General features: G+C 44.7%; 1 protein-coding gene across 2 annotated transcripts; it reads right to left on the bottom strand.

The window, feature by feature from the left end:
* Window positions 1-1,085: 1,085 nt before the first annotated feature.
* Window positions 1,086-25,913, bottom strand: GALNT15 (polypeptide N-acetylgalactosaminyltransferase 15). 2 transcript variants are annotated; one of them, XM_054161217.1, is made up of 10 exons: window positions 25,042-25,913; window positions 20,100-20,266; window positions 19,238-19,442; window positions 12,944-13,111; window positions 12,270-12,387; window positions 10,715-10,909; window positions 6,706-6,837; window positions 5,486-5,587; window positions 3,980-4,120; window positions 1,086-2,362 (listed from the first exon to the last, which is right to left on the bottom strand). In XM_054161217.1, the coding sequence occupies exons 1-10, from the start codon at window positions 25,584-25,586 to the stop codon at window positions 2,216-2,218; spliced, it is 1,920 nt and encodes a 639-aa protein (XP_054017192.1). In that variant the 5' UTR covers window positions 25,587-25,913; the 3' UTR covers window positions 1,086-2,215. The 2 variants fall into 2 exon arrangements, with proteins under 2 accessions (XP_054017192.1, XP_054017193.1); XM_054161218.1 differs by having other exon boundaries at window positions 25,056-25,164.
* Window positions 25,914-26,694: the final 781 nt, after the last annotated feature.

The raw sequence follows: 26,694 nt of genomic DNA, 5'->3' as shown, positions 1-26,694 counted from the left end.
TGCAGAGTCCAAAATGTAATAAATAATACATCATTAAAACATCTGGCACACTCATAATTTAAAATAAAGGAATCACATGTCATTTAAAATAGCCTTTCTGTCTGCTTTTAAGCAATTTTAAATGGGTTTGGGCAATGACCAGGGATCACTTGGTGTTCTGGAGGAGGTTGCTACTGTCCTTTCAGCTGAAAGGTGAAGCAATCTCAAGAATGTCACAGGCATTTTTAAATGACACAGCAGCAAATAGTATTGGATTCTGATGCTATCAAAGAAAGGGTAAGTGATAATCAGGGTGATTAGAGTGATGCCTGAGCACTGTGAAACCTGAACACTCAAAAGCAAATAGAGACCTCACTGGGAAATGCTCTGGACAACACAAAGCAGAATGCCACTTGTGTCTTCTGCTGTGAACCAATTTTATATGTTTGAAACCAATCTCTTATGATTTACTAAGTGCAGGTGACTGGAAGGCTCTGAGCAGAATATTCTCTTACTCCTTCCTTTCTCTCAAGTTCAAACAATGTGCTGTACATTTTACCCAAACAAACAAACCAACCAAAACAAACCAGAATCTGTTTTCTTCAAAACACCTCAAACCCAAGTTTCATTAATGATGCCCTTCCCCTTTAATAAATACATATAGCTATGACTGATTTATACTATAAATTAGGTGTAGTGCTGACATGGGAAGATTCCCAAATCTTTGTTCTTCTGTCTTAGCAGGCTCTTGGAAAGTGTCAACATTACTGATTTTAACTCCAGAATTGGAAGTGTCCTAACGAAATACTGATAAAGTTTGCTTTGCTAGTGCATACTGTATGAGACCATTCTCATCACCTAACATCAACTCTCATTCAGTTCTCTGAAAGACAGCAAAGATGATGGCTCTGCAGGAGCAGCTTGTTAAGAAAATTTTGAATGCTACTGCCTTTTGAGGATCAGCTTGGAGCCCCAAAACAGGAAGAATCTAAAAGATCTTCTTGGGTGAAACTGACAATGTGGAAGTTTGAAAACCCAGGCTGCAAGCAAGTGGAAGTCAGGCACCAGTAGCCACTAGGTATAGGCAGCCGCTGTTAAAACCTGCCTTTTCCCTTAGTTTGCTTTCTTCAGACAGCACTTTTGTCCCTGGAGTAGCAATAAAGTCCACCCATAGCTCTGTAAGAGCAAACAGATGCCACTTTAAACTTACTTCTTTTGATGGTGGCAGAACCATGGAACAGGTTGCCCAGAGAGGTTGTGCAGTCTCCTTCTCCAGAGACTTTCAAAACTCAGCAGGACATGATCCTGTGCAACCTGCCCTGTGCAAACCTGCTAAAGCAGAGGGACTGGGCTAGATGATCTCCAGAGGGCCCTTCCAACTCTTACCATTCCATGATTCTGTGATATTATGCATTTCAAACTAAGCAGGGAAGCTGTCACCATCCTTTCTAATCTAGCTTGATCTTCTTCCACATTTCCCAAAGTTTCCTGAAGAGTTGTTCTTGAATTTCATTAAAACAAACCGAAAGTTGGTAATATTTCAGTCTTATTCTCCCATCCAAATCAGACCAAGGGTTTAAGGAATGATGGACCAAATGCTGAGGACTGTTGGTAATCCAAGTCAATTAGAGCAGCTAGTGCCTAATTAAGTGCTGGTTTGTGCTCTGTGCAGTCTCATAGAGGGTAGAAATTTGGCTCAAGCTGGTTGGAAAAGGAAATTTTATCTATTTCATGTGAAAACATCTACTACTTTTATGCACACAAAGCCTATTTTGTTTTGTATGTATTAAATGCACTATAAAACAAGGCTAAATTTACCCTCGTTTGGTTGGCTTCCTCTTACAATTTCAAAAGTTTCACCAACTCATTTTCCTGCATCTTCAGAATTCACAGAATTTGCTAAAGACAAGCTGTTTGGCAGCCAAATTTCCATGTTTCCTTCCAAGGGCAAACTTAACTGCCTTCTGCAACAGGGGAGCTGAGAATCTGTTGATGGTCACAGTGTCTTTATTCCCTGCTCCACAGAATTAAACAGACATTTTAGCTGGAGCTGAATAAACCAAGAACTGACAGCAAAGTATCTGAGCCAGGCTTTCAAAAGAGAGACCTTCCTAACTTCTCTGCATGCTACAGCAAACACAAAACATCTTTCTTGTCTGTGCAGGAACTGTATCTTAAATCCCAACCAGAAGCCATGTTAAACTTTGGAGAGTTGATTTCCACAGAGGCCTGTTGGTCATCTCTGACGCAGCATAGGGGAACGTTCAAATTGCCACACCTGATTTGCATTCTTGTTACACACCAACAAAAGCAAGTCCTTCTCATCTTCAGTCCCCACTGCCTCTATGCACTTGCCAGAAGGGGCATGGACAATCATTCCATTCTACAAGAAGAAAAGGGGAAGAAAGAACAAATTAAAAATGAAGGCTTTCCAGTAAAAGCCGGACATTCTGGATCTCGGTGGAACCTAACACTTTAAGAGCAACAAAGTTGGTGAGGGGTTGGTGAGGGAACATAAGCCCTACGAGGAGAGGCTGAGGGAGCTGGGGTTGCTTAGCCTGGAGAAGAGGAGACTCAGGGGTGACCTTATTACTCTCTACAACTACCTGAAGGGAGGTTGTAGACAGACGGATGTTGGTCTCTTCTCCCAGGCGGCCAGTACCAGAACAAGAGGACACAGTCTCAGGCTGCGCCAGGGGACGTTCAGGCTAGATGTTAGGAAAAAGTTCTATACAGAGAGAGTGATTGCCCATTGGAATGGGCTGCCTGGGGAGGTGGTGGAGTCGCCATCACTGGAGGTTTTCAGGAGGAGACTTGATGGGGTGCTTGGTGCCGTGGGTTAGTTGTTTGGGTGGTGTTGGATTGGTTGATGGGTTGGACGCAATGATCTTGAAGGTCGCTTCCAACCTGGTTTATTCTATGTATTCTATGTATTCTATTCTATGTATATTTTATATCCAACAGACCACCAGACTGCACAATAAAAAATTTTTAAGTATTGCTCTGAACATAAGACTATGAGCCAAGGGCATGGTGAGTTTTCATAATTCTCTCCAAACTTGACAGGAGTGGTGGGTGCAGAATCCAATGAATGCCTTTTCTGCCACTGTTTGTTTCCTCTGGGTACAGGTTGCCATCAACATCAACTCCAGTACTACAGGCCACAAAATTTCAATAGCACAAGTGCTCCCTTTAGGAATCAAACCAAATTACAGCAGCCAGTGTACCAGGGGATTGCAGCATTCCTACAACTACAGTAACTGCTATCTTCCTGGGCTGGCCTAAAGCACGACATTTTCCAGTCTTGCAGTAGAGTTTCTGCTCTGCTAGATGAAGTCTACTGAATAACACCAAATCCCTCTAACAGGAAGTTTGCTTTTCTCTCACACTGCAGAAAGAATTTTAATATTTCCCCTACTCCCACAGGGTTCTCTCATTTGAGAGGTTTCAGGATTCCCAGACTCTTCCTCTACCCAGAAGTATTTGCCTGGCTCTTACTTTTACAACCACTGATTCAGATTCTATTGCTGTAAGGCCAGTAAGACAAACAGTTAAAAAAGGGCATATGGATTTAAGTAGAGTAAGAGTAATTGGCCAGTGGAATGGGCTGCTCAGGGAGGTGCTGGAGTCACCATCCCTGGAGGTGTTCAATAAAGGACTGGATGTGGCACTTGGAGCCATGGTTTAGTTGTCATAAGGTGTTAGATATTAGGTAAGAGGTTGGACTTGATCTCAGAGGTCTTTTCCAACCTGGTTGATTCTGTGATTCTACTGTTCTATTCTATGAGGATTCCTGAAATTTGGATTTTTAAATCTAATTTATTTCAGATAGTGTAAAAGGGCAAGAGGCATCCTAAATTTCCTGTGTAAAAATGGTACAGAAGTGAAACTTGTCCTTCAGATACCTTATCCCTTCCCTCTGCCCCCCAAACCCTGTCAGTCACTTAGTAATCCCACAGTCACTCAGCTGCCTTCCCCTCACAACTGAGTCACCACTGACCTCCTGGACATCCCAGTGCTGGTGGCTGTTGTCTGTCTCCTTTGTACAGTTTTGAGGGATGACCTTCCCATGTCTGACATCAAAGCAAAACAGTGGAGCAGCACCAAGCCGGATTTCCTTCACGCTGGTATATTCAAAGTGCTGGAAAAGGAAGGCTTTGTTTGAACAACGCTGGATGGACATCCCAATTCACTTTAAAAATGCTAATTCACAAAAAACCCCAAACAATTTCCTGTGCATGTTTGTCAGGATGCAACCCAAACATGAGTGATGGCGACCCAACAGCCTCGACCCTGCAAAGCGATTCCCTCTGAAGCTAATTCTGGCATAAATATTTCCCTAAGGAAAGGCTTTGTGGAGTGTAATTATGTATAAAGTAAACCCATCCTATAATAAAAATTTCTAGTTTAATAAATATTTGAACAAAAGAGTGTTTCTAACATTGCAGTTAGAGATGTGCCTGCAGCTCACCCTGAGCAGCCAGACTTGCTTGGGGCTTGGAGTGAGTATCTGTAGTCACCCTATACTGATTTGGTTTCTCTTAATAGATGAACTAGGTAGTCTAAGACCAGCTTGGGAGTCTACATCCATTTCTCTGCTGTTTAGGCACCAAACTAGAGTTTTAGACACTAATGGTGAAATCTGTTCCCATCAGTCTACAATTGTGTGGTAGTTTTAGGCTGATGCCTGGAAAATTTTCCACAAACCTTGAGTAGAAAGTAATAGAATGTAAATAAATTACCACTGGATGTATAAGGGAAAATAATGATAAGGTCTAACTAATCCCATTGGTCTGAAAACTAGCATAAAGTTAGTTTTGTACACTAACTCTTTCTCTTTTCTGCTTCTTCTATCTAGCAGATACTAACTGGTGCTTCTGCTGGCTTGCTGACCTTGACTGCGCTACTCTGTTGTGGTTAAGTACGAACAGCTACTCTCTGCTCTTCTCTCTCTTCACCTTCTACAGCAGGGAAGGGAGTAGGGAGTGGGAAGCTGTTGGTAACCCCCTGGTTTTGTCCAGGGTGGGGTTCTTGTGCTGTTTATAAATTGTAAATATATATAAATATTGTATATTTTGTACAGATTCATTGCATTTCATATCTTAGATTGCAGTCTTCCCTGTAAATACAGCTTCATTTGCTTTCAGCTGAGCTGGTCTGGCAATTTTATATTGGGGGGGGGGCGGAATTTCAACCCACCACAAATGGTTACATATATTTTTACTCCCAGCTGTTCTGTTCTTCAGACACTACAAAATATACCAACAAACAAGGCACCTAAAGATGTCTGCTAGAGCAAAGTGTGGGTATCTGGCCTCAGTTAAGACATGAAACGCTGTCATTTTTCAGGTGACACTCAGCTGCAGGAGTGTGGGCTCCATTGCCTCAGCACATGCCTCATTTTGGACACTTCAGTATTTCCACTATTGTCAACCCAGCTCTTTACATGTTGGAGTGAGTGTCTTCTGGATGATTCCCTAGAGCTGATACTTAAAGTAGATGGTACCTGGGTGAGGCTGTCACTGCAAGGGGAGAGTTTGATAGAGCCTTCTGCGATGGCTCTTCCAGGTCTGTAATCCGCACAGAAGCCAGTACCAGTATTGTAAAGCTGTAAGTAAAGTTTATACTGAGATAAAGCACAATCAAATACAACCTAAATAGCCTTCAGCTAACTTTTTTTGGGTGGTGTGATTGTATTTCTTTACATGGTTGGGGTGTTTTGGGTGTTTGGGTTTTTTTTGCTCATAATTAGGCACTATTCTTTTCTTTCAGACTAGATCTTGCATATCGGTCTTGCAAACTGATCTGACATAGAAGGCAAAGGTCAGTGTCACCCAGGGAATTTTGCCTGAGATTTGATTTTGTTTGCACTTCTGGGTTTAACTGCTATGGCAGATAGAGGAAACCCTGCCAAATTTTTTTACACTAATGGAGAAATTGTACTTCAACTGGACAGTGTACTCAGAAAAAACATCCAAGATGCAAAAAAAGAACAAGGATAAAACAAACCCCATGTGACAATTCCTGTGACCCACACTCAGTTCTTACACTCCACTCAAGCTAAGTTCCCTAATAAAGAACAGAAAAAATATTAAAAGGCCATGACAAAATCTGGATACAGATAGCAGAGTGTGATTTAATGAGTGGATCTCATTGCCTTGCCAGGCTTCCCTTCCAGTAAGGCTGCCTGAAATAAGTTAATATTTCAATTAATTATCATTTGCAACTCATGAGTTTAAAAAAAATTATAAGAAGAACATTGCCTTCTCAACACAGTCAGCCAAGGAACTGCTATTGCTACTAATTCTGCCCTTGGGAGTAGTGCAGAACTGGAGGAATGCTTTTCTTCTCTTCATGCACACAGGTCAGCACAGAGATATCTCAGCTGCTGTTACAGCTGCTGTCTGCATAAGGTCTTTTCCTTGACTAACAGCACCTAAAGAATCTAAGGTTAGCATCCTCTGACCTGTGACACTGAACTGAGTCAGGCAGTCTGGGTTGGGCCACTGGCTGGTTTCCAATGCTCATGTGAGAATCTGGACCAGCTGTTTGCCTCCTCTTTACTTATCCCATCCCTGTTGCATTGCCTGTTTGGACAATAAACGTTTCAAAGCAGGAACAGCCTCTCACTCTATGGTCACTGAGTACTTAGCACATGGAAGCAATGCTGAGGTCTTTGAACAATACAAAACCACTAATCATTCTTTATAGTGTGATTACTCTTACCCTGCCAGAGAGCCTTGGTGTGTCTTCACGCTGGGAGAGTTCAGGGTACACATTTGATAGAAACCACTGGAAATTCCTACAGCCCAGTCTCTTCTGCAGCTGAAGTCTCTCGCTGCAGTCTGGCTTCTCTGCCTTTATGGAGAAAGCAGAGGGGCAACAAGTTTACCAGTGTATTTGTGCTGGAGATGCTGGAAGCTAAAACGACTGCATAGGAATTATTTGTACCACCTCTTCTACACTGCATGTCATAGATTTTGATATGTATCTCTTACAAGCACTCAAAGGAGGAGGACCAGTTATAACTTTGTGCTAAAACAGTATTTAGTCTGGCATTGTGTCAGAAGTAAACATTTCAGGATCAGCCTACACTGTGAAAATAAGTATTTCCTTTAAAAAAAAATATGATCATATTGCAAGATAAGTCAGTCTTTGTCCTCATTTTAATTAAAAGAAGGGGAGGAAAAAGAAAGTCAGTGCCAAGTTTGCACTGAAAGCAGTGGAATTGTATGAGATTGTCATTAAGTATACAATTTGCCCTGCTGATTACAATTCAATTTCCTGGCCTTTAACAGCCCACATTATCCAGTTGTTGTCAGTTCTCCATGACAAGAGGATCCAATGTAGCCCAGAATAGAGTCTATCACATTATCATCTGATATGTTACTAAATCCAGTATGAGAATGGTTTTTTGTGGCTATACAGGCATAAAATCTATCCTATGATATATGTGTTTTCTTGAATTCTATACACTCAGGATGAAGTCTCACCCTTCCTGTAGCAATTCTGTTCTGAAAAAAACCCAAGTGCCTTCAACCCTTGGTGCAGCTATGGGCACCTGCCCGGAATATCTGAGGCTATTTAGCACTCAAGACGGCTTACAGGGTGCTGAAAACCTCAAAGCAGGTAAGTTTCTAATCCTTCTGTTTCAAAACCACACAAAACATTCTCCTAAAGCTCTCAGTTCCCCCATACTAAAATATATCACCACCACTAAGGGTCTCTCTCCTCTTTCTTGATAGCAGTAGATCTTGCCCTTCATATTTGCCCAGGGAGGTGGTGGAGTCCCCATCCCTGGGGGTGTTCAAGAGGGGATTGGATGTGGCACTTGGTGCCATGGTCTAGTCATGAGGTCTGTGGTGACAGGTTGGACTCGATGATCTTTGAGGTCTATCCCAACCTTTGTGATACTGTGAGACTGTGATATTTCTGCTTTTAAAAAATGCAGTTTGGGATTCCAGGAAATGGGTCTGGATTCCTAGAAAATAAAATTGGTAACATAAGCAAAGATTGCCCACAAATAACTTTTCTTCAGACCAGCCATTTCTCTGGAGCCAGAAGAGAAGGAAAAAAGAAAAAGAAGACACAAAGAAAGAGGACTTTGCAACATGCCTGGGAAACACTGACAAATGAAGGGCCCTGGAGATCAGGGCAGATGTAACTGGTTCTAAAGACAAGGAAGCTACTGAGGTTCAGCAAGGATAAGTGCAGAGTCCTGCATCTGGGAAAGAAGAATAAACTGCAGAGGGACCTGGGAGTCCTGGTGGTAACAAGTTCTGCACGAGACAGCAATGTGCCCTGGTGGCCAAGAGGACCAATGGGGTCTTGGGGTTCATTAAGAGAAGTGTGTCCAGCAGATGAAGGGAGGTTCTCCTCCCCCTCTCCTCTGCCCTAGTGAGACCTCACCTGGAATATTGCATCCAGTTTTGGGCTCTCCAGTTCAGAAGGGACAGGGATCTGCTCAAGAGAGTCCAATGGAGGGCTACAAGAATGATGAAGGGACTGGAGGACTGCCTTGTGAGGAGCGGCTGAGAGCCCTGGGGCTGATTAGTCTGCAGAAGAGAAGACTGAGAGGGGATTTAATCAATGTTTCTAAACATCTGAGGGGTGGGTGTCAAGCGGGAGGGGACAGGCTCTGCTCACTTGCTCCCTGGGATAGGACAAGGAGTAATGGAGAGAAACTACAGCACAGGAGGTTCCACCTCAACATGAGGAGGATCACAGAGCACCCAACAGGCTGCTCAGAGAGGTTGTGGAGTCTTCTTCTCTGGAGACTTTCCAGACCCATCTGGATGCATTCCTGTGTGACCTGTGCTAGATTCTATGGTCCTGCTCTGGCAAGGGGTTGAACTCGATGATCTCTGGAGGTCCCTTCCAACCCCTAACAGCCTGTGAGCCTGTGACAGGCTGAAGGAGCTGGGGTTGTTCATCCTGGAGAAGAGGAAGCTCCAGGGATACCAAATATCAGCCTTCCAGTACCTGAAGGGGGCCTAGGAGAAGGAGAGAAACTGTTTACAAAGGCCTGCGGTGACAGCACAAGGGGCAATGGCTTCAAAGTACAGAAGAGCAGATTTAGATTGGATGTTAAGAACAAGTTCTTCATTATGAGGATGGTGGAACACTGGAAGAGGTTGTCCAGGGAGCTGGTTGAGGCTCCTTCCCTGGAGATATTCACGGTGAGGCTGGATGAGTCCCTGGGCAGCCTGATCCAGTTGGGGATGTCCCTGCTGAGTGCAGGAAGGTCAGACTGGACGACCTTTGGAGGTCTCTTCCAGCTGGGACCATTCTGTGATTCTATGCTTCTATGATTCAAGTATTCTTTCAGGCTAAAAGTCATGGTGCTTATAGCTAGTGCAGCTAGTATCATTGATGGCTTTAGTTTTTAGTACAGAAGCTTGCTTCTGAGTTGACAAGAAAGGCCTTCAGGGAATTCTGAAATGATTCCAAGACCTCTCTGCCCATCTTCCATGACTTGGCCTAACATCCGCCTTGCAATTAACATGGCTGTAACTCTTGTGAGTCAAATGATGAACTTCTGGCCAGAGGGGTTCAAACCTACAACACAGACAAGGAGGGAGGAGCTTTTTTAAAAAGTGAAAATAGAACTGGAAAAAAAAAAAGGTGGGGAGGAATATGACAGCCTCAGACTGTAGGATTAGCATAGCAGATTGCCCAGAGAGGCAGATCCACTGGAGGTCAGACTAGCTGACAGGACAAAGACCACACCAATTCACAGTCCTTTTCCTCTCCCCACTACAGTGTAGCTCCTCCTGGATCTGGCTTTCTTAGATGATGGACAGCTGTTGCACTGATGGAGGCATGCAGGATTGAAATTCAGCAGCAAAACTGGGTGGGCAACATTGCATAGCACCTACTCATGCTCTGCCTAAGTGATTTCATGGAACCTTCTTGAAGTATGGCATTGTTAAGTGAACAAGAAGATGAATGGCATGTTCCTTCACATCTGCTCACCACTGCCTTGTAGGACAGAATAGAATAGAACAGAATAAACCAGGTTGGAAGAGACCTTCAAGATCATTGCATCCAGCCTATCATCCAACCCACCTAATCAACTAAACCATGCAACCAAGCACCCTATCAAGTCTCCTGAACACCTCCAACCATTACAAGAAAAGGCATGGAGCCAGAGAATTTCTGAGAACTGCAGTGACACCAAGAACTTCATATTATTAAAACCTTAACATTAATGACACTAACCACAGCCGCATGACTCCCAGTCAACAAACCTCCACTGGTTTGTAATACGTGAGCTATACAGTCCCTTGCCTGATCCTGATCTGCAATGGATTGACTATACAGTGGCTTAAAAACAAGTGTGGCTGTTCTGTAATTGCTATACAGCAGGTAGCCTGTAGATTCTTCAAGAGTGACTGCATGCCAGGGCTATGCCACATACCACGCTGCAAGTCTTAGCACACGGGCTGCTGGGAATTCAAATGCCTAGTGGCTGGACTGCTGCCTGCATGATGCTTCCAACAATAAAAACAACTTGTAAATGGCTGCTATGCTAAGATCTGGCTTTCTCAGTTACAGACAGTTCTGTCTGATCTGACAGCTCTTCTACTGGAAGATTTCATAGAGAGACTATCCTCAGCATTGTCCACGTTGAGCATTTGACTTCACACAGAAACCCCTACCTCTGCTCCACCCCCTTCACCTACCGCAACACACACTCCCTCCCTCAGAAATGAACGACTACTGCTGTCTTTACCTTGCTGATTAAGAAGGCCACTGTGTCATGCTTGTAGAAGTTCTCTTTAAAAGAGCCCAGCCAGGTCTCTGCTATTCGGATTTTGTTCCTCATAATGGCCTCTTCGTAGGAGAAAGCCTGGGGGAAGTGGTTTCGGTAAACATGCCCAACTCGGGAGCACGGGATAACTTCTACAGAGCCACCACAAAGCCAGGTCTGAAACACAGAGGTGAAAGCACAAAAAGAGATTACCTTTCTCTGAAAAAAAAAAAAAACAAGCAGAGAAGCTCTTATGCTGTAGACTCTGCCTCAGGAAATCCTAATCTGGACATTTCTGGGAGCACCATTATTATGGGCTCTGTGGTAGTTTTAGGCTGTGCCTACAAAAGTTTCCACAGATCTCGAGTAGAAGGTGGTAGAATGTAAATACATTGCCATTGGATGTAGAAGGGAAAATAATGATAAACTCTAGATAACCCAATTGGTCTGATTAATAACATAAAGCTAGTTGTAAAAACTTGTTCTCTTTTCAGCTGCTGCTTTTGCTTAGCTGTTGCTGACCTTGAATGCATTGTTGTTGTGGCTAAGTAATAACAGCTTACTCTCTGCTCTTCTCTCTCTTTTACTTTGTATAGGGTGAGGGAAGGGGGCAGAAGTTGTGGGTAACCCCGTGGTTTTGTCCAGGGGGGTTCCTGTGCTGGAATAGAATAGAATAGAATAGAATAGAATAGAATAGAATGGAATGGAATGGAATGGAATGGAATGGAATGGAATGGAATGGAATGGAATGGAATGGAATAATGGAATAGAATAGAATAGAATAGAATAGAATAGAATAGAATAGAATAGAATAGAATAGAATAGAATAGAATAGAATAGACCAGGTTGGAAGAGACCTTTGAGATCATCATGTCCAAGCTATCATCCAACACTATCTAATCAACTAAACCATGGCACCAAGCACCCCATTCAGTCTCTTGCTCAGAGTACTGAGGAAGACAGACCTTTGATTGGACTGTATACAGCTATTTATATGCTTCCATGTTTCTCTGTGCACAAGCAGTACAGTGTAGAGAAGAAACCTGGGGGAACATCTTTTGTCTGGGACACCTGATGATTTTATATCCTTTGTGTCTGCAATTTTCATGGCATTTTAGTATCAGTTGCTCTTTGCAGTCAGTGAAAATCAATGCAAACAATTCAATACAAATAATTTGGTATCAAAAACTACAGGTTGGCAAAGAAATAAAGCTACCTTCCCTTTGGTGCATGCTACATGCCAAAAAAGGAAGAGGTAGGTTTCCAAAGGTGCCCAAACCAGTGACACAGTTTTCAAGCTGATAGTGATAACCAGTGAAACTTCCTTCTCCTACTAACTCACAGTAGCTGCATGTTCTTATATAGTCCTGGTAGACCATGGAACATGAGGATAGATTCCTGCAAGGAAAGTGATAGCCTCCATACCCCAGTATGTTCTGCTGTCAGCTGCTTTTACAAACTACTTCTTGCCTTTTCATTCAGGTTCCTTAAAATCCCAGTAGTTACCACAGCCTGATGTTTAAATTAAGGTTCTTACTCTTATAGACAGCTCCAGATTTTCTGCTCCCCACGTGGTCATGTCAGAATCATAAGCGCCAATGTTTTGGAAGTAATGTCGATCCATGGCCACCACTGCACCGGCTACCACAGGACTCCTATGTAGAAAGCAGTTTGCAAGTGAATACCTTAAGTTTTGGATAGGGAATTATGTGAAGGGGGGAAAATTTCACCATTTCCACAGAGGTAGTATTGCAAAATGATTGAACACTATGCCATAGAAGCTTGAATCAAAAGAAAGAACAACTGGAACCTAATTCTAGGATTTGCTTGGAGAAAGGAGCCAAGAGTTGAATTCTCGAATAAGGCTCAGAACAGGGGGAAATGTTAGATGTACATCCAAAACAACAGACAAACAGGTCATTATTAAGACATCCCTTTAAACTCTGCATCATTAACCTTTTGCTTTACACACAAACCTCCACACCTTGTCTGATCAGGCTGTACATTAGTTGTGTCAATGTATTTGTCATGCTGAAAGTAGGACTTCGATCCCTTTGGAATGACCACTAAAGGCCAAAGAAGCTCAGTGTAAACTAGAAACCTATTAACTGAGCATAAACAAGTAACCACATCTCTTAGCTGGAGGATGAACCAACATACACAGTTTTGTTGCTGAGCTGAGTGGAGGTGTAGTGGCTAATGGACTGTTACCTGATAGGGCTGATGGGAGACTGCCGTACCTTTTCTTCATGCTCTGGCACTCGTTCCCAGTGAAAATTTAGCTTCCAGTCAAAAATACCCCGATGCAGGCCCACAGAGTGGTAGTACTGAAAAGTCTTCCAGTCTATGACATCTATGACAGGGGAGATGACACTGTTTCTGAAAAAGAGGGTACCATTCATTTTCCAAAGCCAAAGCTCAAATTAAGTTCGATACTCTGTTAGTAAACAGTGGCTCTCCTCTTTGGCACTTTCATCAAGCACAAGCACTGCTCTAGATATTCAGTGCAGAAAGCTCTCATGTCAACACAGAAGCTATTTTGTATATCCTCACTATTGTCCACTTCAAAATTCTTTTTATTCTCTTTCCACTGCACTCCTTAAAATGTTAGTGTTATGTGTGGAGATCTCTACTCACAGTTAGTGTGGAGGGTATCAGATAGGATATCAGATTACTCTTTGAGCCACAATAGAAGTGCCCTGGAGAGGCCTCATCTGGAATATTGTGTCCAGTTCTGGAGGCCCTCAGTTCAAGAGGAACAGGGATCTACTAGAGAGAATCCAATGCAGAGCCACAAAGATGATCAAAGGAGTGGAACATCTTCCTTATGAGGAGAGACTGAGGGAGGTGTGACTCTGCAGCTTGGAGAGGAGGAATTGAGAGGTGACCTTATTCATGTTTATAAAGATGTGCAGGGTGAGTGCCAAGAGGATGGAGCCAGGCTCTGCTGGGTGATGCCCAATGACAGGGCAAGGGGCAATGGGTGGAAGCTGAGGCATAGGAAGCTCCATGTGAATGTGAGGAAGAACCTTTTCCCTGTGAGGGTGACAGAAGACTGGAGCAGTGACTGGCTGCCAGCTGGATGTGGCACCATTCACCACCACTCTCTGGGCTCGGCCCTCCAGCCAGATCCTAACCCAGCACAGAGTGCTGCTGTCCAAGCCATGGGCTGATAGCTTGGCCAGGAGTTTGCTGTGGGGGACAGTGTCAAAGACGTTGCTGAAGTCCAGGCAGACTACATCCACAGCCTGCCCCACATCCACCAGGCAGTCACCTGATCATAGAAGGAGATCAGGTTGGTGAGGCAGGACCTGCCCTTCCTAAACCCATGTATTAACTGGGTAATTGGCAGAGAGTCAGCAGCTTCTCAGCACTTGCAAATGAAACACACACTGGCAAACTAAAAAAACAGGAAATTCAAATACAGCTAGGAGCAAGGCTATGAATCATTTCACTAATTTGTGAATGTCTCAAATGCTTGGAACCCACATGGACTACAAAAGGTCACCATTCCATAAAAAAGAGCAACCCAAACAAGAACAGCTTCCTGATTGGGATTTCTCAACCAAACACAATTGAGAATGAAATGTCTTCCCATGACCCTTTACAGCCACCATGGACATTATGTTCTTTTCTAATTTTAGTGTAAGCAACATGAGGAGAGGAAGACTTAATTAACAGATCTGTTTTGAAATTTTAGACTGTTTTTTGAAAGTGCTTTTAACTGATTTATACTTTCTTTTTCTGGGAAGGGAACAGATTTTAACCTCTTTACATCCTCCTTTCAATAAGGAGTAACCAGATAAAAAAAAAAGAGGGTGGGCCCAGGAAATCCAAGCAGTCCAAGTTTCCTGGCTCTGCACGTAGTCACAACTTCAGCAAGTAACTGAGAACTCAAGCTGGCTCTGCAGCACCCTCCATTTTCAATGAAAGCACCTTGCTGGTTGGATGAAGCCTTAAGGAATACATTTATGCAAAACATATGAAATTAGATAGGCTCACAGGATGTAAGGGGTTGGAAGGGACCTCCAGAGATCGAGTCCAACCCCCCTGCCACAGCAGGACCATAGAATCTAGCACAGGTCGCACAGGAATGCATCCAGATGGGTCTTGAAAGTCTCCAGAGAAGGAGACTCTCTGGGGAGCTGTGACCCTCACAGTACAAAAGTTCCTCCTCATCTTGAGGTAGAACCTCCTGTGCTGTAGTTTCTATCCATTGTCCCTTGTCCTATCCCAGGGTGCAACTGAGCAGAGCCTGTCCCCTCCCTCTTGACACCCAGCCCTCAGATATTTAGAAACATTGATTAAATCCCCTCTCAATCTTCTCATCCCCAGACTAAACAGCCCCAGGGCTCTCAGCCTCTCCTCATCAGGTAGTGCTCCAGTCCCTTCATCATCCTCGAAGCCCTCCATTGGACTCTCTCAAGCAGATCTCTGTCTCTTCTGAACTGGAGAGCCCAAAACTGGATGCAATATTCCAGGTGAGGTCTCACCAGGGCAGAGGAGAGGGGAAGGAGAACCTCCCTGGATCTGCTGGACACACTCCTCCTAAGGTTAATAAGAAGATAAAATGCAGTGATCAGGAATGGTAAAGCTGAGGGCTGGGTGTCAAGAGGGAGGGGACAGGCTCTGCTCAGTGGCACCCTGGGATAGGACAAGGGGCAATGGATAGAAACTACAGCACAGGAGGTTCCACCTCAACACGAGGAAGAAATTCTTCACTGTGAGGGTCACAGAGCACTGGAACAGGCTGCCCAGAGAGGTTGTGGAGTCTCCTTCTCTGGAGACTTTCCAGCCCCATCTGGATGCCTTCCTGTGTGACCTGCACTAGATTCCATGATTCTGTGGTCCTGCTCTGGCAGGGGGGTTGGACTCAATGATCTCCAGAGGTCCCTTCCAACCCCTAACATCCTGTGAGCCTGTGATGCATGCAGTATTGTCAGGAAGTACACTTTGGATCTTTTTTCTTTGGTTGGTTGTTTTTTTTTTGTGGTTTTGTTTGTTTGTTTTGTTTAAACCATCTTACTCAAGAATGATGGTCACTGTTTTTAGGTTAAAGGAACAACAATGATCTTGAAGGTCTCTTCCAACCTGGTTTATTATTCTATTATTCTATTCTATTCTATTCTATTCTATTCTATTCTATTCTATTCTATTCTATTCTCTTTTCATGGCACAGTTCATTATATGCCCTCTCTGCTTGTCACTGCCTTTGCACCAAATACAAAATAGCAGCTGTCTCCTGCAGTCCCCTGGAAAAGGCAAATCCCTCAAAAGACAGCTCCAATAATGGCACAGCTGCATTACTATGCACCATGCTGCTCACCTGGAATTAGCCTGGAACACAGCTGTCAAATGAAATGATCTGTGGGGCATCTCATTTAGTTTTCTAATGTTGTCCAGGCACCTACAGTATTCAGCCTTGAATAATCAAAATGCTTTACAAGCTGCTGAACTATTCTCTAGGCAATAAACTAAGCTGATGCACAGCTTCCCAGTCAATTTGTTAGGCATGGCTCACAGAACTAGTCCCAGTCAGAGGTGTCCATAAGAGTACATGTAGAAAGACTCCATATTTTGGGGGAAAATAATCTTGACTGGCTTAGTGAATAAAACCTTCACACAGGGAGATGAAATGTCATCACCCAGAGCTAGCCAAATACTTGTCAAATATTTCCCTATCTGTAAGGCTGGGATAATCTGTCCCATATTTGTCCTGCCTGACATTACCACAGGCTTCTAAGAACTGGGAGTATCTCCCTTTTTGTGAGCATGTTCAACTCACAGTGAGGTCTCAGTTTGGGCAAGGATCTTTTGGCATCACTCTTAGGCAGGTCACAATTAGTAGTGGTGGATCTGATCAGGATTCTAGAAAATTAGACTTAATCACATTTTTCAAGGTTAAAATCTCCCTCTAGCTATACTAAGCCATGTTAAGCTCCTACAAATGTCTGAGGTTTGAAAAGGTTGCATTTTAACTTGCCAGCAACAACTCACTCACTCTAGGTGATTTAATGCTTTCCCATCCTGTCTCTCCAGCTAAAGTGCAGGAGTTGCAGCTTGGCTGGTACATTTTGAAGAAGAAAGATGGGTATTTCACCAGTGAATGTAAGCTTTTTTTTCATTGTACTTTCCTCATCTGGGTATTCTCAGGGAGTCCACATGATTCAGTTTAACAGCTCCTCAACTGCTAAATGAAGCCAAGCTGACAATGCTGATGCTTTACACCTCCATAGTGATCTCTGTGCAAGTATTACAAGCAGTGTATACAAAATTGTGAATTAACATCCTTATCCAGTCAGTGTTATTATCATCATTCTACAGCTGTGGTAAGAGGGACAGTGAGGGAAAGTGGCTGCAAGATGCCTTGGAACATATCTTCCCTGTGCGCTGGAGAATGGCCCAGGTTCTCCTCACCAGCAGGGTCAGACGCACTTGACTGATACACAAAGGGATGGCTTAGCCCATATTATTGTCCAAACACTCTTCCACCTTTGCTCCATTAATCCAATTAGCCATTAGCTAATTCAGGATTAAATTGTGCCCTCCTGGAAAAATGAAGGAGCACATGGGCCCTACAGAGGAACAGAATCCTTTTCTCACCCCCTGGTGACAGTGGCGACATTGGGCTTGGTGCCTTTGCATTCCCTCGGCAGGGATAACTTTTGCCAGTGAATCACTATACTTGCAGCAGGGTCCTAACTCCTCTCCTGACATTGTAATACTTTCTTCACCATAGCTCTCTCTGAGATTGTTTGTAGCTCTCAACTTCAGCAAACCAGCCTGGAATAAGGACTGGCAAACTGATGCAGATAGGAGTTTTGCATGAACATCACCAACAGACTGCAGCTCAAGGCAGAAGAATCATGAAGTATATTCATAATAAACCATCTAATAAGTCAGTAAACAAAAAAGTGATCTGCTTTTCCAATGAGGACCTTTCAGAAAAGAGTATTTCTGCCATCCTAGGGCAGCATTACTCTTGCTTTCATTATTCTGGAGGTTTTCATCTGAATGATGTAATAATTGCTATACTCACACTAATTTTCTTATGAGCAAACATAATCAGCCATAAAAGCAACTTGTCCCAGTGCATGGAAATAGGCTTTGAAGTTCTTTGGCATGACTATTTAACAGCCAGGTAAGAGTTTTGAAGATTATTTCCCCCCCACTTACCCCCTTCAGCAATTACTCATTATTTCCCAAGTGGTTTATGGGTAATGATAGGCAAGTCAATGTAAAAAAGAAAATATCTTTCAGAAAAGTCCTTTTAAGAAAGGGTTTACTGACAACTAATTCTTGAAGCATCTGCAGTGATTTCATCTCTTTAAAGGACTTGGGGACTGTGTAGTTGAGCGCAGCTAGATATTAGAGAGCAGGCCCAAGCACCAACCTAAATATGAAAGGCTCAGAAAATATGCATCTGTACCTTCCTCTGTCAGTTTGGTGTCAGTGAGAGTGCCTGCAATTACCTAGGACTGTCTGGGCTGCTAGGGTTTTGCCAGGGAAAAAAATACCAGAAGGGTTTTTTTTTCTCTCCATGGAACAGAGAGGGTACAGGTGACACTGGTACACAGCCAAACTAGCTCAGGAGGACAAAGCATTTTCGCCTTGGCTTCATCACCAAGACAACTAAAGAGCAAAAATAATGGAGTCCTGCAGTACTTTTTCTGGTGGATGTTTGCCAGCTTGCAAACTGCAAAATTCGAGACTGCAACCCTTTTAGTTCAGACCACCAGGAAGCCTTCTTATAGCTCTAACTGGATATGAACTCTTGACAGTTCAGTGGCACTGGGTGTGGAGTGAGGGCTGTCAGCTGCATGACCTATCCTTTATACAGAATACAGAACACAATTAACCAGGTTGGAAAAGACCTTCGACATCCTCAAGTCCAACTTATCACCCAACACCATCTAATCAACTAAACCATGGCACTAAGTGCCTCATCCAGCCTCTTTTTAAACACTTCCAGTGATGGTGACTCCACCACCTCCCTGGGCAGTACATTCCAATGGCCAATCTCTCTTTCTGTGAAGAATTTCTTCCTAACATCCAGCCTAAACCTCCCCTGATGCAGCTTGAGACTGTCTCCTCTTGTTCTGGTGCTGGTTGCCTGGGAGAAAAGACCAACCCCCACCCAGCTACAACTTCCCTTCAGGTAGCTGTAGACAGCAATAAGGTCTCCCCTGAGCCTCCTCTTCTTCAGGCTAAACACCCCCAGCTCCCTCAGCCTCTCCTTATAGGGCTGTGCTCCAGACCCCTGACCAGCCTTGTTGCCCTTCTCTGGACATGTTCAAGCAATTTATATCTATCTTAAACTGAGGGGCCCAGAGCTGGACTGCTTCCAACCTATCAGTGGTATCTGTGGTGATAAGGTAGAAAATGAAAGCCATGCGACCAGAAGGAACAAGGTAGCCGAAAGAGGATAAAATTAGCCCCAAACCTTTCCAAGTACATCTCTTTCAGCAGAAATTAGCTTCTGCAGGGAGCTGAGAGGTCACTTACCGGCTGATGGCCAGCCTGGCTAGGAGGGGCTCCAGCCAGCCCTTCTGACACTCGCAGTGTGAGTCCATGAAGACAAGCACGTCCCCAGTCGCCCGTGCGGCTCCTAGCATCCGACCCCGGATGACGCCAAGCCTCTTGTTGCTCCGGATGAGTTTCACACCGTCCAGCTTAGAGACATATTCACTCAGTGCTGACTTCAGGGGCCCTGTCAGATGCAGAACCACCACTGAAATGTTGTAGCCTTGATTCAAGCTTATAGAAAAGCAACAGGTAGTAGGAGATGTTGCTTCTTGCTGGTAAGATATTTTTGTGGGGGTATTTGTTTTACATGGTCAAGCAGCATCATGTCAAAGAGAAGTAGAAGCTAATAGAAACTGAGATCCCTGTGGGAAACTTAAAAGCCTCCTCTTCCATTTTCACAGAAGGTGGATGCTCTTATACTTTCACAAAAGCCAGAGAGACTCTACAACTGTTTGGCTTTCTCAAGCACTTTGGATTACTTCAGCGATGTGGAGTTTTCCACTCAATGCTTCAGCCAACATCTAAGTCTGGAAATTATTACAGCAGATCTGGTCCAGTGGGAAGGCTAGGATTTGCATACTGTGATCTTATTTTAAAGTAAGAAACTTCACAGTGATTGGAAATGATGGGGGGAGGAAAAGAAACATATTTCAAAGCTGAAAGACTAAGCTGAATTTTAGGGCTGGGAGGGCGGAATCTGGCAGGCAGCTCAGGGCTGTGCTTAGCGCTTTCTGAGGGTCCTCTTTGCCCTTTACTCTCCTCACACACTTCTGGGAGGAGGTCAGTTTCTTCCCTGAAGCTTTTGAAACAAAGAGCTCACATGCAGAGACAATAAGGCTACCTTGCTGGCTGAGATCATCGACTAGGATGATATCCTTGAGGGAGGTCTTTGGGGCTGTGTCCATAATGCTGTGCACAGTTCTCAGCAGAGCAGACCAGGCTTCATCATGGAAACAGATGATGACACTAGCAGTAGGCAGATTGGAGTCATATTCTTGCTGTAGGCACCTGCATGGGAACAAATGAGGGAGGCACTGGAAAAAAAATGTTACAACTGGCTTTTTATTGTTTTACTTTTTTTTTTATTCTCAGAGTGAAGGCATAAGCTACACCTTAACTTTCAGGGATGGAAAGCAGCTCAAGACCTCCAGAAAAGGCCTTCAAAAGCTCATTGATTTTTTAGGGTGTGAGGTAGTGACAGGACTAGGGGGAATGGAGCAAAGCTAGAAATGGATTCAGCTTGGATGTTAGGAAGAAGTTCTTCCCCATGAGGGTGGTGAGACACTGGCACAGGTTGCCCAGGGAGGTGGTGGAAGCCTCATCCCTGGAGGTTTTGAAGGCCAGGCTGGATGAGTCTCTGAGCAACCTGATCTAGTGTGAAGTGTCCCTGCCCATGGCAGGAGGGTTGGAACTGGCTGATCCTTGAGGTCCCTTCCAACCCTGACAATTCTATGATTCTATGATTGTAGAGATGCAAAGACCGTGCCTAATCTGCTCTGCTTACTTTAGAAAACACATATTAAAATCTTTTCATTTTCTGAGTAGCAGTTACTCAGTTTCTTGACTCATTTAATCCCTAGCGGCAAGAACTTCTTAAGGAACTGCAGAACTGGCTGAACGTGGCCCATTATTATTTCATTATTTGTATCACCAAACAAATCATCACAGGGATTTCACAGTAGTTGCTAAACAATTAACTACTCAGCAGAAGCTGATGTAAGGGATGGAATTTTAATATTGCTGTGTTTTGCTATTTTTACATTGTAACACATGGATGTTGTCCTTGGTTTACCCTCTCCTCTCCTCTCCTCTCCTCTCCTCTCCTCTCCTCTCCTCTCCTCTCCTCTCCTCTCCGAACCTCTCCGAACCTCTCCGAACCTCTCCGAACCTCTCCGAACCTCTCCGAACCTCTCCCCTCCCCTCTCCTCCTCTCCGAACCTCTCTGAACCTCTCCTCTCTGAACCTTTCCTCTCCTCCCCAAACCTCTCCTCTTTTAAAATTAACAATGCTATTGTTTCCCAATTTCACATGGGATAATTGTTTCCATTTTCAGCAGGACAGAGAAAAGGACACTCTCAGTACTGGGCTGTGTTTGTACCTTCAGGCAGAAGGAAGCAATTCTTCACCATGAGGGTGGTGAGACACTGGAACAGGCTGCCCAGGGAGGTGGTGGAAGCCTCATCCCTGGAGGTTTTGAAGGCCAGGCTGGATGTGGCTCTGAGCAACCTGATCTAGTGTGAGGTGTCCCTGCCTATGGCAGGAGAGTTGGAACTGGATGATCCTTGAGGTCTCTTCCAACCCTAACAATTCTATGCTTCTATGGTTTAAGAACCAAGAGGCAATTAAGAAAAGTGAAAATCTGATGCAGTCCTTTTACCACCACGCAGCTTCCAGCCAGGAACATTCAGTACAGCTACAAGCAATTATATTTTGCACCATAATACCACCATGCCTCGTTGCTGGTACTGTGGTTATAGCAAGAAAATAAGGCTGTCATGGAATCTTAATTGGAAAAGAACTGAAAATAACTGTACTTGAATACATAACCTAGGTGGTGAGTGTTCAGTTGCCATGGAGATTGGCAAAGACTTGCAATACAGATATCTAAGTCTCGGGAAGATGCAAAAGGGTGCTGCTCCATAGAAATACCTTCCCTGCAATTTGGAGCAATTTCCTAGATTATTCATCACAGACTGGCATTTCAAAGAGACAGGGCTGTGACTTAGATGAGACATAGCAATTTAATCCAATGTGTGAAAAATAAGGAATAGTCAGATGCAGCAACGAGAACAGCAGAGCAATTCTGACACAGCAAAGGCACTGTCAAGGGGGACTCCCAGCCACCTTCAGGAAAATGGCACATCCAGATTCAGCTCCCAACAACACTCAAGTGGAAGATGTGCTTTTGTAATGAAACTTCAAACCTTTCCAGATACATTGTAAGTTTCTCTTTGTCTGGATACCTTTGACACCTGTGAGCCTTCCCTTTCTCACAGCAGGCTCACAGTCACTCTTCAAATCCTTCAATTCCGAGTCAGTTTATCTTTAGATATTTCTGGGACTTGATGAGGAAGGTATTGGGAGTCACCATCCCTGGAGGTGTTCAGAAAGGTGTGGAGATGGCACTTGGGGACATGGTTTAATGGCCATGGCGGTGTTGGATTGATGGCTGGACTCGATGATCTTAGAGGTCTGTCCCAACCAAAACAATTCTGTGATTCTCTAATTCAAGCCCAGAAGAGAAACACCTATTTTTTATGTCACACATTTTCATAGAAGTCACAATGGCAGGTGTGATTCAGGCCCATTTTCCCATGTCCACCCTCCACATAGGAGGGTGTCAGTGGTGGCTGGACCAACTGATAGCAGCAGAAAACATTCTGAGGGCTGAAGGTACCTCAGAGGATGAGCTTTGATGCAGAAGAACAACTTTCTAGCACAACTGAACAAGTTATAAGGCTTTTCCACCCAGAAACCCTGGCTATCTCAAAACTGGCACGTTTTACTGTGGGATCTGTACTGGAAGAGACAAGTTTATGCATCTACTTTCTGAAAAGGAGAATAAAACATTCACTTGCAAAGGCATGCAAAGATATGTGGGCTATGTTAGAAGCTGGGGTTGGGTGAGAGAGGTCTGAAAGTATCACTTTCAGGTGAGGAAGTTGGAACCCATGCTATCCAGGCCCAGCACAGCACATAAGCTCTGGTTTATGCAGTTCACTAACCACACTTAACTGTAGTTATGTAGTTCTGCACTTGACTGTAGCTATCCAGATCTAATGCAAAGCACAACAGACCTCTTTATGTGATTTTCTAACAAACAGCAGGTAAGAATATCTTATGGCATTTACCTTACATCTTACACTCTGGTTTAAGAGTAAACATGAAGTATGCAAGCGTGAAGTTTGGCCAGCCTCATTTTACAGCATCTGGAAGCGTTCCACAATTAACAGACATAGTTTTAGGTGTGAGGAATTTTCCATCTAATTTCAAGTGCAACTGGAGAGACTGAGTTCATGGGGCTAACTCACTGAAATGCCTCTACCTGGCTGGATTCTCTTTAACTAAATAATAACAGACATTGCTAGGAACAAGGTGATTCAAACAGGAAACAGTAATAGATTGATTTAGTACTGCTTCAGTCTTACTTCACGTTGCTATAGAACTGCACTCACACAGTTGTGTGCAAGGGCCCCCTGAGTAAATTATGCCTCAAAAATATCACTGTGGTTTGTGTGTTGTGCTATAAAGGGCAGGACTGGCTTAGTGGTAGACCTCTGCTGCAGGTTTATGATCTGGATTTAGATTTGAAGAGCTGTTCAGATCTGCAGTTTCAGCTTGGGCTGTGCTGCTGATAGCTGTAAAAGCTGTAACTAGTCAGGCAGGAAAACTCATCCAAGAGCTTTGAGACCATAGCTTAAATCTTATCAAGATTAGTATTAACTAAACCTGCTTCTTGTTGGATGGCCCTTCAGTGGCCTAAGTAAAACTGAGATTTGGCTCAAGTCACAGGCTGATAAAACAGGGTCAGCATTCCTCCTTTGAACATGACATAGCTCAACCAGTTGCCAGTGAAGCATGGTGAAAAATAATTGAAATAATACCAGCATTTCATTATTCAGTGGAATTATGCAAATGAACACTGAACCTAGTCAGTAGGTGGAAAAACCCCTCAGTTTCACTTCTCTTTTCTTAATATTGTCCTCTTAAAGTCACCATCTATCTTTAAACATGTGAAAACAACCACTAAAAAAACATATTATACACATCCTTTGTCTTACTTAAAATGTTTTCTGGCATACATTCCCACCATACCCTAGAGGAAAGCTACAATGGCTTTCACTGCAGGAGGCAACAAAAAACCCCCTGATACCCACACACATCCCTTGCCCTTTCCCCCAGGCAGAGGAGCACAAAGATACCTGTCAGCTGCTTTTTAAGATTTGTGATGAACTGCCCCTCCAGGACTGCTGGAATAACTGTCATGCCTCCAGGATTTAAATGCAACACCTGAGACGTCAAACGCAGCATTTGTTCGATGTGCCCCCAGCAAGCAGACCAGCGAGGGGAATGCGGGCGTCGGGGCACCGGGAGCGCGTCCCTGTCGCTGCCCAGCACCTGCCGCGGCGGAGGGCGCCCCGCCCGCGGCGGCCGGCAGGGGGCGCTGCCGCCCAGCCGCCAGGGGACGCGTCGCTGTGGGGCAAGCCCGGGCTGGGCTGCCCTGTGCCAGCAGCCCTCTGCCTCCAGCCTGTGCCAATCGCCCGATGGCCGTGGGAGGGGTGTGGACATGGGAAGGGGGTACGGAAGGCGCAGATAGCAGCATACATCGATCACCACCTGGGGAGCGGTGCGCTCACTCCTATTCCCCTTTCTGACCTGTCTCCCCAGGGAAGCCGTATCCGTCCCGTCCCACCCGCCCTCTCCACTTTTGCTGCCACTCGACCCTCGGGGGCTTGAAACGCCGCCGGTGCGTCCTGCAGCCTCCGTTGGCTCCGGCAGCACCTGCCGCGGGATCGGGGAGCGCGGGGACTGTAGCCCAGGGCGGAGGCGGCCGTGGCCGGACTCCCGCGGGCTGCGGGCCGGGGCCGCTGCAGGGAAGCTAGGAGCGTGCATAAGGAAGGGGTGTGTGTTCCCCACGCAGTGCAAGGGAAAACCGGTATCCCGAGCGGAGAAGAGCGCTTGGTAGGAAAAACGTGGGGCTCAGAAGCGGAGAGGTTCATGGGGGAGAGCGGCGGGGAAAGAGACAAGTTTTCTCCCGTAAAGTAAACAGCTGTTCTACTTACAACGGGTGTCGTACCTCAGGCAGCTCCCTGCGCAGGGGGATCCGCTCGCTGAGCGCCTCGTTAAAGCCGTGGGTTTCCAGGCCGAGTGGCCGCTCCCCCGCGGCAGCCCCTTCAGCGGCCGGTAGAGGAAGGGGCAGGAGCTGGGACTCCGGGTCGCCCTCTGCCCTCGCCCCCGGTCGCCTGCTCTGCTGCCTCACCACGCGATAGCCCTTTCTGGCCTTGCTGTGGTTCCTTTTGCCGGTGGGTGACACAACGGCCACAATCAACTCATCCTCCCTCAGGGAGATGAAAGGTGATAGCCCATCCAAAGGGTAATACTGCTGGTTCTCCTCCTGGGTCTCCAGCATCTCTTGAGTCTCCACAGAGTCCATCTGATTCCCTTCCCGGAGGCTGAACTCCACAGGCTGGAAATTCTCTTCCTTGCTCTGGTTGCTGGGTGGGGGGTTCAATGTTGTAACCATCAGCAGCAAAAAGCCCAGCATTAGCAACAGCAAGAGAAACTGCAGCTTACGTGATCCATATCTGCACTTCTTCCTCAAGAACATACTGTTGGTGACAAAATGATACAGATGGTCATGTTAAATATCACTTGGATCTTCCTCAGACTCCAGTCCTCAGTTGCAGCAAAGCTCTGTTTTTCCCTATTTGCCAAGAGGATTTTTTTGCTCCACTCACATTTCACTGATGCCGTTTCATGCTTTCCTCTCTATTTACAGTCAAAGTACAACATTCCTATTAACATTACACTTACTGCAGTAAAATGTAGCATGGATCCAGAGAGATAAAGTAGATTCTTTATTGTACAGAGTCCCAGCTTAGTTAGGAAGGTGCATGCTTAGCTGATGGGGAAAAAAACAAAAGTACCTACAGTTTTGATTCCACACACCCCCCTCTTTTTAAATTCTAGGTAAAAAGAAGTTCCATTTCTTATAGTTTCCTTCCAGAGCAGATCCTGCTTCTTCAAAGTTTCCAGTTGCTGCCTGGATTGAAGCACTTTATCTCCGAAAGCAGCTCTGACAGCTCTCCCCCGTTCAGAGGCTTCAACTTAACTGTGATCAACAGATGAGAGCTAGTCGGTCTCCCACTTTGTTTCACACATAACTACGGCACTCAGTCAGGAAGCACTTTGCCAGACACAATACAGAGCAACGCGTGCGTCCTTCTCTTGGTCCTAATGCCCCCTCTGTTCCTGTCCTGTCAAATTAAAACTTTGCACAAGCTGCAACATGAAATACACGAAGCAAAACGTTGTTTTAGAGAAGGAATCGAGGCACACCACGAGCTGCTGCTCTTCTGAGCAGCTAAATGCTTTGCTAAATGCTCAAAGCAAGATTTTCCTAAAGTGAATGGAAGACAAAGTGCACAAGATTTGTTTAAGGTTAGATTTGTTCAGATGGTAGTGTGCTAGCTGGAGTATACGAGTATGCTTCATATTCAATAAATATTTACAGCCTTAGGGATTTTCAACACTGACATAAGGATGCCAAAATTTTCACCTGGCAAGCTGAAGTGGTCTCCTCATCCATAAATTTCTTATTGCAGGGCAAGCAGCACCTCAAGTGTTCATTAGTACAGAAATAGCATGTAGAAAGCCTGGGCTGCAACAACAACTACTGACACTGAAATAAAACAACCACTTCTGTGATTAAAAGG

The sequence above is a fragment of the Dryobates pubescens genome, chromosome 4, assembly GCF_014839835.1.
Source record: "Dryobates pubescens isolate bDryPub1 chromosome 4, bDryPub1.pri, whole genome shotgun sequence".
In the NCBI taxonomy this organism is placed as follows: Eukaryota; Metazoa; Chordata; class Aves; order Piciformes; family Picidae; genus Dryobates; species Dryobates pubescens.
The sequence above is the reverse complement of the archived record's forward strand: the minus strand, read 5'-3'. Positions and strand labels throughout refer to the sequence as shown.

Bases quoted from the DNA above. Each gene is read 5' to 3' on its own strand.
- GALNT15 (XM_054161217.1), bottom strand. From the start codon at position 25,586: ATGTTCTTGAGGAAGAAGTGCAGATATGGATCACGTAAGCTGCAGTTT. The intron at 13,112-19,237 runs GTAAGTGACCTC...CCTCTTTTTCAG, and splicing joins GCCAGGCTGGCCATCAGCCG to AAACAGTGTCATCTCCCCTG. The intron at 2,363-3,979 runs GTCAGTGGTGAC...TTCTTCTTGTAG, and splicing joins AGCACTGGGATGTCCAGGAG to AATGGAATGATTGTCCATGC.